The sequence below is a fragment of the Etheostoma spectabile genome, chromosome 22 (assembly GCF_008692095.1).
Source record: "Etheostoma spectabile isolate EspeVRDwgs_2016 chromosome 22, UIUC_Espe_1.0, whole genome shotgun sequence".
NCBI classification, from domain to species: Eukaryota; Metazoa; Chordata; class Actinopteri; order Perciformes; family Percidae; genus Etheostoma; species Etheostoma spectabile.
Genome location: NC_045754.1, coordinates 14,590,465 through 14,602,596, shown reverse-complemented (window position 1 = coordinate 14,602,596; position 12,132 = coordinate 14,590,465). Strand labels below are relative to the sequence as shown.

General features: G+C 42.3%; 1 protein-coding gene across 3 annotated transcripts in view; it reads right to left on the bottom strand.

The window, feature by feature from the left end:
* Window positions 1-12,132, bottom strand: part of sema5a (sema domain, seven thrombospondin repeats (type 1 and type 1-like), transmembrane domain (TM) and short cytoplasmic domain, (semaphorin) 5A) — a 113,742-nt gene that overhangs the window by 23,184 nt on the left and 78,426 nt on the right. For all 3 annotated transcript variants that reach the window (XR_004327503.1, XR_004327504.1, XM_032503940.1), the window contains exons 14-16: window positions 11,670-11,813; window positions 8,122-8,269; window positions 310-535 (exon numbers count right to left, since the gene is read on the bottom strand). Coding sequence is in view for 1 of the 3 variants with exons in the window: in XM_032503940.1 (XP_032359831.1) it covers window positions 310-535; window positions 8,122-8,269; window positions 11,670-11,813 (518 nt within the window). In the remaining 2 variants the exon portion in view is untranslated. The remainder of the gene's footprint in view (window positions 1-309; window positions 536-8,121; window positions 8,270-11,669; window positions 11,814-12,132) is intronic.

Below are 12,132 nucleotides of genomic sequence, written 5' to 3'. Positions count from 1 at the left end.
AAGTTCATTAACATGTCTGTTGCTTTGATCATCTGATAAAGTTGTGGAGGACGGGATCATAAACAAGAGAGCTGATTAAGATATCGTCTCTTCAACTTTTGCAGGACAGACAGGGGAAAAGTTTGAACAGCACAGCAAGAAAGATCTAATGAACAACAGACACAGACAGAAAGAATATATGGCTTGAGGCGAGGAGGCCAATAACTAACCTGCAGAGACGCAGAAAGCCAGTTGGAGCGAGATAACGGAAACATCCAGAGGCTTAGATAGTGGAAAAAAGACCATCTGTCTCTTCCACTCTGCACTCACCGTCAGTGGAGCAGCCGGTGGATCCGTCGCTGGAGCAGTAGCGCATCTCGATCCTCTGCCTGCCTACTTCTAGCAGGCTAGGATCTGGGATGCGAGCTTTGCAAGTGTAGCGGAAACGCTGCTCATAGTGCCCGCCGTTGTCAGAGATGTTGACAGGCGTCCAGGGAGTCCAGGGTGTGGTCTTCTTTAGGTCAGGACATGGCAGGGTGTTACATGACTGGTACTCCTGCAATCATAGAACAGAAAACATCTAGCTGCCTTTCACATTCAGACTGTTATTACATGGCAAGCACGTTTGCAGGCAGGTATATTTGCCACGTCTAGCATAGGAAGAGATAATCCAGATCATTTAAGCAATAGTTAAACATGACAGGCTCAGACAGATATATGTGGTGCATTTCCCAAGCATTATAAAGGACAGGACAACGGCTTTTAAAATTTTCTACAGTGACCAATATGACATTTAACAGCTTATTCTGTGAGGAAATAATACACAATAATGCCTTTTCAAAGCTTCATTCATCCTTGAAACACTTTTGATTCCAGTGGGCTACCACTAACCCCCAAAAGACCCCTTACAGATGCATCAAGCCCTTTTTGCCTGGCCCCAACATACCTTGTTGCTTGCCATTTTACATGCACACCCTGACTGAGGATACTTTCCTTTCAGACCACTTGCTGAACATGGCAAGAGGCAAACCAGCCAGGCAGAAAAGGTTATTCATCAAGTTGAATTCATAACTGAGGAGAAAGGATGGAGGAGAGGAGGGGAGTGATAGAGGAAAAGAAGGCAATAATGGCAACTTTCTCCCCTCTGCATGTAGCTTTGAGAGCCGCGCCATAAAAATGAAAAACATCACTGACGCCCCAACAGTATGATGTGTGAGTCTGATTCAGAAGTGCCAGAAGTATATATTTTCCCTTTGCTTCTCTTAGCCAACTTTTATTTGAACTAAAATATTCTGCTTCTTTGATGATATGATTCAGGAATATAATAGGTGGGTAATAGTCAGTGCAGACCCCTTTGTGCCCAGTTAAATGAATAAGGAGAAGGAGGTAGTGATACGTCTGGAGAAAATGACACCGCAGAAGATAAGGTGAGATGGCTGCCATTTTCCTCACCGCTTGTTTATTTATGCTGAATAGGCCTTGAGTGACTGCCAGACCTCGACAAAATAAGATAAGAGTTCCTTTCTGCACATCCATCAGCCTGTCACATGGGATCGGCTGACAGGTCAGCTGAGGAGAGGAGCATTATACATTACATAGTATGCAAGTCTATTTTTCACCATATTGCCTCCTCTTTTACGCTCTCTCTTGGTCTCACTTTCCATCCATCTATCTATCTTTATATTTCTTTCACCCTTTTTTCACACACTGTTCATAACTCGCTTTGTGTCAGCTCTCTTCCTGCCTTTCCTTGTTTCTTTTTCCACTCTGTGCCTCTGCTTCATCTCTCTCTGTCTCTCCTTATCGGCCCTCTTTTCTGTCTCCTTCTCCCCCTCGCTCCCCCTGCCTCTCTTCCTTGGGGTATCAAGGTTACAAACACAGGAAGGATTTAGATTCAGTTAGGGCCCCGTGATGAATGAGGGTGTCACCTCCACCACACTTCCTGCCTCTCTCCATCCAGCGCAGTAATCATCTCCAGACATTAATATTTAACATCATCACGCATCACAGACCAGCGCACAATCTGTGATTATCAGCCAATAACAAAAGGGAGGTGAAAAAAAAAAGTCCACCTCAGCGTCTCGCCGCCGCCTACAGCGACAAAAAAGAAACACATGGCATAAAAGGGGGGAAAAAGGCAAACGATCTGTGGGTGTTTGTTGTGTGAGTTGTTGATGGTGGCCAAACACAGTAAATATTTAATGAGGCTTGTCTGGTAAGCGTTTCCTCCTGCACTCTCTGAGGATTAGTGTTGATGCAGAGGGCTAAGGAGATAATTACTGGCTTTAAAGCTAAACCTCATTCAAAGTCTCCAAAGGAATCCACATCAACTACAGCTAAAGTATATGCAGTTTACAGCAAGGTGGCCAGCGTTTATGTAACAAAGGTGACCCACTGACTGAACACGTATAAAAAGCTCTGTGGCTTGTTGAGAAGTGAGAAAATCCATCCACTGCAACTTTTATTTAGAAAATTCAATAAAAGTAGAATAATAAAAAAAATAATACCAGATATGCTGGTAGCAAAGCTAATAAACTGACTGTATAAACTGGGATGGTGAGAGTATGACGTAATGCCATAAAGATATTGTGGTGATCCCCTGTATCACCCTGGTACTACCCGGGGGTCCATGATATGAAGCAAAAGTTGAAGGACAGAAGACAGTTTATTGTCTTTTCCTGCAATAAAAGAGCCTGGTTATAGTGGGTACACATGTGAATACAAATCTGGCATAATAAAAAAACAACAACAGTCCCCTTGCTTTTTGAGTGGCATTTTTTATAAAATGTTTTGAATAATGCATTAATAATGGACCCGAGAATGTGACATAAACATCACTATAGCTCTGCCCATAAAAACCCATAAAACCAACACACACATACACCCACAAGCAAATAAAATAACTCCATTAAAATGACATTCACTGAGCGAGAGCAGTGAAAAAGTCATCTTAGGCATGTATTACATGTTGATCATGTAGATGTGCATCTGAACAAAAGGAAAGAGCCAGACTGTATTCAAATTAAGTTTGGCAAAAGAAGCTGATTAAAATTAGCTATTTCAATGTTTCATCACATTCTTTCCAGTTGGTATGGTGAGGAAATAAAACAAAGTAATACAATTACAAGAAAACAACAAAATCCAAGAAACATTTCCTGTACTCTTCACTCGGCCACGCTCACATTTCAATTTCTGAGAAATTAACTGAAAGTGAAAACATGGCGGAAAGCAGTCAAATGTGACAAATGGCATGTGGAACACAAAATTGGATTCAATTAGTCTGCTGATTTCGGCTCATATCCGCGCCCCACTGCCTGGGTGAGAGCACAGATATGCATTATGGGTAAATGGAGAGCAGCGATTTTATGCTGTGCAACACCTTTAACAGGCAGCTGCTCAGAGACGGGCATCACTGTAATGTGTTTCTGGCTGGAGCTCAGGAGAGCTGGGTGGGAGGACGCCTGATAGCATCTTTACTGCCTCACACAAACAGGCTGCCTGGTTGGTCAGTACGGAAGTGGTGGTTGGGCTGTTTGTGTGTGTATGTGCAAGACTGTGTGTATGAAAGTGCCAGGTTGACTATAGAGTGAAGTACCTGATTTGTGTGTTTGTGTGTGTGTGTGTGTGTGTGTGTGTGTGAAGCTTGTGCATGTTTATAAGTTTATGCATGGCTGAGTTATGGATTTAGGCAGCCCCTATCTTATTTTGTATCCATCCACAGACCTTTCTGCTTATTTTTTTAAGGTTGGATAGGCTGAGGGGATAAAAGATGAAAAGAAGAAATTGAGTGAGTGTGTGTTCGTGTGCGTGTGTGTGTGTGTGTGTGTGTGTGTGTGTGTGTGTGCGCATGTCAGAATAGTGTCTGAGGGCTGGACAAGTATAAGCCCTCAGCTTCTTATTTTTATTAAAGAATGTGTGAATGTGGACTGGAGAGTGAAATACATACATTCTATATCTTTACTTACTTACTTGTGTGTGTGTGTGTGTGTGTAAGGATGAGAGTGTGTGTATGAGTATGTAGGTACAAAAGACTCTTTGTGGGGTCCGACCAGCTGTGGGAGGTGAATAATAAGGAGTTGTGCCTCTCCAGCCTCCTACCATCATTACACTCATTATACTTCTTATTGGACTGGGAGAGCTGTGAGTGTGTATGATAGAGAGGGATCGAGAGAGAGGGGGGGAGAGAGGGAGAGAGAGATAGAGAGAGAGAGAGAGAGAGAGAGAGAGAGAGAGAGAGGAGAGAGAAGTGAGAAGAAAGCATGTGTGTTGGTGTATATTAGGATGCCTACAAATACAAACTTATACCCTGACGTTTAAGTGAACGGTCCAGATGTGAGATATGAAAGTGACTAATCATCTCCAGGGCCTACATCTTTATCTATTGCGGTCGAGTCCACGGAGACGGAGGTCTAATGTTCCTCAAGTCTCCATGACACATCAGTTCAATTAGCAGCGCCACCAAAACACACTCTGTCAAACTCTGACTTTCTCTCTCTCCCTCTCTCCGACTCCATAATGAAGCCTGCTGTCGGCCAGGAACAGGTCTACTGGATACACACCAGTGGCCACACGCACGCACGCACGCACGCACGCACGCACGCACGCACGCACGCACGCACACACACACACACACACACACACACACACACACAATGACTAACACAATACAAAAATACACAAGTGTGTTCACACTTCAGTCTGCCTACACAAACACAGACTACTTAACTTTCATTCCGCAGTCTGGCTGCATGTCTGGCAGGTAAATAGAACTGCTCTCGGTGTCATTAAGCACCTCTGTTCACCGTCAGTTCTTCATGGTCCATATTTGAGTTATTTAACACAGAGAGGAAGAGTCAAGATGTGCAGTTCAGCTGAGAATAAAAGTCTCCCAGGATGTGAGAGTTATTTGATGTACTTTACTACATAAAGTATGAAACACCACAGTGAATCTTGTCTCCTTAAAGACCTCGGAAGCGTGTCTTCTGTATACTATGTGTTCTGTGTACTGCACGTCATCCAATACTATTAAATTAAGAATTTAAACGATTTAAATGTCATATATCGACGAATCAGCAGTTGACTTATGATTTTAGTTGTCCTTACAATTTATCCAAGGTTGGCTGACTGAGCACACATCCTCTTTTTTTTTTTTGTTGCAGTTTTCAGTAGAATATGGTGTTAAGCATCACACTCATGGTACAGTACTTTACAGCTGGGCCACCAGGGCCTCACTTGTTTATTTCCAGCCCAGATTTTGCTAGCTCCTCTGGGGATTCAAACCTGTAATGCAGATACAGTGAAACGAGAGAGACAGGGCAGCGCTGCATGGACCAGGGCGCAGACTGATGAAGTTGCAGTCATGTGGCCTTTTGCATCAGCAAAATAAGGCACCAAGCCCCTCAGGACTGAATACTTCCATGATGATAAAACTGTTGAGTCAATGACACACAGGGCAAACCAAGGGCAGTTTTATGGAAATGAAACAACTAGACAGTTTGTTCTTTTAATCATGTATGTGGCCACATTTCTTTTTTTAGGGTATCAGGGTTGCACAGTGAGTAGAGGCACTTAAGTTTTAAATGAGTGTCCTTGACCTGAATCTCTACTAGTTTCACTAGTAGGGATTCTATACTGAAGTACTATTCTGAATATGTGCTGTGAGCTCCCTGCAGAGGAGGTATAAGCGTAGAAGGTTTCGCTTCAGGGATCGATAGAGAATCAAAAATAAAGTAACAGCTGAATAGATTTCACATTTCACTTTACAGCATGTCAGGAGTGTTGGCCAGACTGGTCATTTCATTTTTTTATTTATCTCAAACAATCAACAATGTTGAAAGACAAAACAATAATAACAATAAAATAAAATGCAACCAATCAGAAATTAAAAAAATATAATTGAGAAGGAGCAGGCAGAAGCAAATAGTTTGTTATCTGTTAGCCTGACCTTCAGTCCATCTTTGATACCCAAAAGTTAGTATTTCTTGCAAATCCTCTGCAGAACATCACTGTAAAACACCAAGCAGATGTTAGCTCATTGCTGTCAATTGTCTGGAAAACAAAGGGAGCTGTTCTCAGGGGGTTGTGGGATATCAATCCTGACGGGTAAACATGGATGCACACACGTACATTCGCACTCTAACGTCTGAGACATACACAGTGTTCATCTTTTCAGCTCTCAGTAGGCTGTCTGTCAGCTGTGATGACAGAAGTTGCAACCTGTGTATATGTGTGTGTGAGTGTGTGTGTGAGATTATGTGTGTGTGGTGGTCTCCTTCTGTTTAATTAAACATGGATCTGTCCGGGTGAAGACAACACAGACAGATGGCACATAAAAACCAAACGCATCACACTTTTCACTTTTGTTTTGGGGTGGGGGTGGGGGGGTCATTCTTTGGTCTTCAAGTGCTAAACAAATGTATATACCTAACTGTTGTAATGTTGCATTTTGTTTAAATTGTTTTCCATCTCCAACACTTGAGCTTCACTTCTTAGGGGCTTCACCGTGTATTGAAGCAATTGTTAAACATTGACAGCTGTGGCATTAAGCACCCCATCAGAGTTGTAAATAAAAGGCAGCAAATGTTTCTTTGATATGAGTTAATATGCAGCTATAACACAAGTTAGCGAAGCTGTCCAAATAAAGTCCTCCCAGAAATCGAGACGGTGTCTCTGATATCTGCATGTAATTACAACTATGTTGCCCCAATTAAGTCCATGTCCCAGTGGCTGGAGACAAGGAGTCGATGAGGGAACAAAAAAAAAAGAAAAAAAGTGAAAGTAAGTGTCTGTAATGAGTAGGAAACTGTCCCCTCCCCTGACACCAACAAAAACTACATCTAACTTCTCTTGCTCAGTGAGCCTGTGTTCGTCCTCCAACATCAAAAATACCCACAACCACAGTCAAACACAGGCTTTCCCTTTTGGAGACAGCAGTGACGAGGTACTTAGATTCCCTCGTGCTCGTCATCAGTTTCCTTATATGAACCAAGTTACTCTATGAATGCCGCTGCATTCCCAGGATTCCTCTGTGTGGATAACGGTCGCTGCGCAATGACAGAAATAAGACAGCTGCCATCTGATGGGAATGTGAGTATATGTGTGTGAGACGGAGATGATTTGGTGTGACTGCTAAATTTCTATTTAATGGGAGGTCATTTGGCTAATGTGTCATGGGCAATCATCAGATACTATATATGCTCTTGAGGTTGCAAGGCCTTGTGTGGGATGTTTCATAACGCTGGCAGTGTGTTATTTAGCTTCACAACGGGCCATTAAACAACCTGTGTGATGTGCTCTTTAGCTAAATGTGATTTGGGTCGCTGAATGCTTTTTCAACATTTGGCAGATTTGTTTTTTAAACAAGTTTCATCTAACATCCTTTTAATTTGACACAGTTGATGCCTGTGTCCAATACAGTACTCGACATAGTACACATTGCGAAAAAGTACATATTTAGATAAATGCACACACCGCGCCATAGATGTGCGTAATACTTATTATATTCATAATTCTAAACCCTGAATCTAAACTAGCCATTTAAAAGAGTTCGGCCAGATCGGCTTTTACCTTAAACCATCCTAATCAATTTCTCTACCAAAATAAAATGTTAAAGAAAGCCTCTAAACAAACAAACAAACAAAAACACACAAAGAATCCCTTGCATCCACAAGACCCTGACCTATATTCTTTAATCCATTTCCAAGAGGGACACCAGAAGCTACAGTTATCATTCTCGCTTATTTTCTTACCAGGACTGGGATGAGGGAGTTTGTTTGTGCGCGAGTGTGAAGATAGCCCCAGAAATAACAGGAGCACCACATCATTCTGTCACCAAGGAGAGCGCTCAACATTTCCTTGCATCATCCGTGCTTCGGAGATTGCTTTGTAGCAAAAATAAGCCTATTCATATGTGGAGTGATTACTGTATGTGTGGTGTTAAATGCGTCTTGGTAATAAATCTGATGGCTGCTGACACTGTGTAAATATAGCCAGGGGATTTGGTTGTGTAGATGTTCAATTTCATCACCACTGACTGCTCATCGCATCAAATGCCTTATGCGTTCCTAAACAACAAATAGACAGAGAGAAAGAGGGATATTATAGGTATGGTGCATGTTAGAGCTATTGTTTTGCATGACATACCTGACCACACCCGGGACAGTCGTTGCCGTTCTCACAGGTTCTGCGTCGTGACTGGATTCCTCCGCCACAGGGCACTGTGCAGCGTTCCCATGCCGACCAAGCCGACCAGTAAACATGCGGTGGGCAGGGCAGGTGTTCATTACAGTATCTGGGAAGAAGGTGCAAAGGCCGCATGGGATCAACATGTAACTTTATTTAATAAGATAAGTCGGGAACTCTTTTGATCAATTTGTATTATAAAGAATGATGAGTGTGTCTTCAAGTAATTATGGGATTGTGTATTGTAGTTACAAGATTTAAATAAAGCAATATGAGGTACTTTGCAAGCTCTGACAATAGGGTACATATAACTGGATCACGCATGACAGTGTCTTTTAAGTGGTCTGTGGAAAATGGAATAACTACTTTATCTGACTGAGCACTACAATTATATGTGAAGGGCACTGGAGATGTCGCCACACTTTTGAAACCTTGCCACTGAATTGAAATAGCTACAAAGAGTTCATACCACAAGACAGGGATGACTGAAAAGGCATGCAAACTTCACTTAAAGCAAAACTTCAACAAAATCCAACGTATCTCTTTGATGTGGCCATGGAGTGCAGAGAATAGGTTGCACTGTGAACTGGAACATTCGATTAAATCATGCTACCAGAGATGGGTCTGTGCGGTATATTTCTGTTCATAGCCTCATAGCCACTGTTGCATAAAAGTACATCTAAGACAATTCCATTTCAAATCTTAATGAACATGCATATGCATTTGGCATAATTCATTGATATAGACTATTAAAAAAGCCACGAAGATGCATGCATCATCTCTAATTACATTGTTTTACAAGACAGGATTACTGCAAAATCTAAAATACTTAATTACTCAGTCCTCATTATACAACAACAATAGACAATTGCCAGCCTTATTAGAGCCATATAATTTATGTTATAACTTTTATGCATACTATAAAATAGCTTTTATTGCTATTTTGTTGTCTTTTGGCACATGGGTGCCTTTTGAGGAAAACTGAGTCTTCTTGTGCTAACATAGCTTTAACGTTACACCCTTCCCCCAGAGGCTCAGGCTGCTATTGTTCAGGGCAAATCAAAAGCTACATTCAGTAAACCCTGGTTGTAAAAATCCTTAGAGCAGTGTGTTCTTTTACCACTTTTACTAATCGGCAACCTTGTAGTGGGCTGATACAGCTGGAATAGGAGAGTGCAGAAGTCAAGAAGACTGTGGATTACTATCTTGCACAAGCCTGAGCTTGTGCAAGACTGTAACACACACACACACACACACACACACACACACACACACACACACAGACAGACAGACAGACAGACAGACACACACGCACGTATGCAGACCCAAAACATCTCTGCTGCACCACAGCACAATGTACTTTTGCAATTAATGATTTAGAGCTTCAAACTCATAATCACACACACTAACCATTACAGACAAGTCAAAGCTTTAGTCCATCTCATCCTTTTCTGTTCACTCTAAAAACACACAGCTGATCAGACTAAAACGCTGCTAATTATTCGCTATAGGCTGAGTAAGCAATGTGGAAGATATCAATGTGTTAAGGGAAAATACCAACAGAAGGTTCATAAAGGCAGACATTAACCAGCCAGATTTAAGCCCGTAGCGCTGTCATGCACGGCCAATTTCAGAACATTTGCTTTATCTTTAATAGCTCTGCCTGCTGCAAACAACCAGGGCCAAACTCATAGGAAGCCGTTTGGCTGAAAAAAAAGAGATGGGAGAAGTAGTTGATTTTTGGCCTTTCTTTAAGTTTTCGTAAATATGTGTACATATGAGCTCACTCCATATCACTCCAGTCTTGTGCATAAAGTGAGTTATGAGGCTTATTGCAGACGCCTAACACCTCTGAAAGGAGGCCTGTGCCCCATAAAATAAAAGTCTTCCACGGTATTAAGTTCAGTGTGCACATGCTGATAAAGTGCCAGCCCTTTTCATGTCATGTAGATTAAAGCTTGTACAGAAGACCTATTTCACACATGGGCACTATAAACAACAGATGTTGTGGAAGTTTTTGGACACCAATATACAGGTTGAACATTTAATGAGAAAAGAAGAAGAAATGAGAAAGCATTGTTGACACACCTGAAAATGCTCATATTGAACAAACATTTTCTAGCATCCCTATCTTCTCTCCTTCAGGCAGACCCAAACAGACACAGCATAATTCATCTGTTAACACATTTGGTCTTCTCTTTCTCTGGGACCCTTATGTCCATTTGTCACACACACACACACACACACACACACACACACACACACACACACACCTTCTGTCTTCTCAAAGATCTTTTTCCAGCCCTCACAGCTGGCCTCTAACTGGCCTAAGGTGTTTTAAACAGCTGAACAGAGCGAGAACTGAGAGCAGGAAGGGGAGATGAAACAAAGGAGATTAAAGCTCAGAAAAAGAAAGAGAGGGGGTGGCTAAACCTGCTTCTGGCCTTCCCTGGTCTTTACTACCAGCCAGCACATTTTTGGTGTGTTTTGTGAACAACTTGGCTTTGCCGGTTACTCTATATATTTTCCTCAGAGTTCCTGGTGGAGCAGTCCTTGGGAGAATCAGTGAATGAGAAAAGGAAAAGTGGAAGGTGAAAAGAGAGAGAGGAAATGAAAAAGTGCGGAGAAAGGAGCAAAGAAAAGGATGCAATATAGGGTTCATCCTTGAAGGCCGGATCCAATCACTCTTCTATCGCAATGCTGTTTCTGTTGCCATGGTAACGATTGGTAACAAATTATTTCTCCCTTTTCCTTTCCTGTAACCTCTGAACTGTATTTATTTGCACTTTTTCTGCCTTCACCTGTGGTTCACAGCAGGAGCTGAAAAATCATAAGCATGATGCCTCGCTTGGTGACACAGAGACTATGGACACGGTAGAAGAATGCCTCAGTTTATTAAGGAACGCCAGTTTCTAATAAAATGGAATTAGAATCATGTAATGTAGCCAGTGTCGTGTAATTTTTAAACTGTCATAGCTTTCCTCCATCATTTTTTTGATGACACCTAGCTTTGAGGTAAAAAGAGATAGAGGCACAAAATCTTGACCTGAAGTATACTCATCTCTTGACCTGTTCTACCTGGACTGCTTTGTATGTCTCTTTGTGCTTTTTCCTTGAAAAACAGATTTCCTTTTTTAGGCCTTGAAGGTTACTTGGAAACCATAGAAACACATCTTTAAAAAGGTGATTATTCTACAGCAAAGCTAACAAAGCTTCAAAACGTAGACTAGTCCCGTGTGTGAAAGCCGGATAATTACCCAAGCGCAGGCCTATCCCACTTCTTAATTGGCTGTCGCAAAGTTAGACAGAAGTGGAAAAAAAGAAAAAGGCCCAGGGAAAGTCATGCTTCCCTAGACCAGGTTGCAAATTCTCAAACAAAATAGCTTATTTTTTCTTTTAAAACGCTCAGAAATACAAATATGCATGTACCATATGTATTTGCTATAATCTGTACAAGTGAATAAATGTATGAACTTGTGTGTGTGTGTGTGTGTGTGTGTGTGTTATACCTCTCCTCGCGGTTCTGGCCCACACACACTCGTCCACCGTGGCGAGGGGTCGGGTTGCTGCAGGAGCGTTGGCGTACCTGGAAGCCGATGCCACAGCTGGTGCTGCAGGGAGACCAGGAAGTCCAGGGAGTCCACGCCCCATTTCTATGGAGACACACAGAGCAACATCAGTCTAAGCTACTTCAAAGGTGCTCTAAGTGATGATGAGTGACGTTCAAACAAAACAAGGCTAACTTGCCCCTCCGTCCTCCTCATCCCGTCCCCTCCACCTCCCTTCTGTGCTTCTGCGCACTAACCCCCCACCCCCACCCCCACATCCTTCTTGTTGGTCACTGGCTGGAACACTGTTTGAGTATGCTTCGTGGTGCAGGTGGGCACAGTTTTTTTTTGTTGCCGTTTGTAGACCCCAAGCTTTCTACGGAGACCGTGGTTTTTTACAGTGTGTTCTGGGGACAGGCAGCTC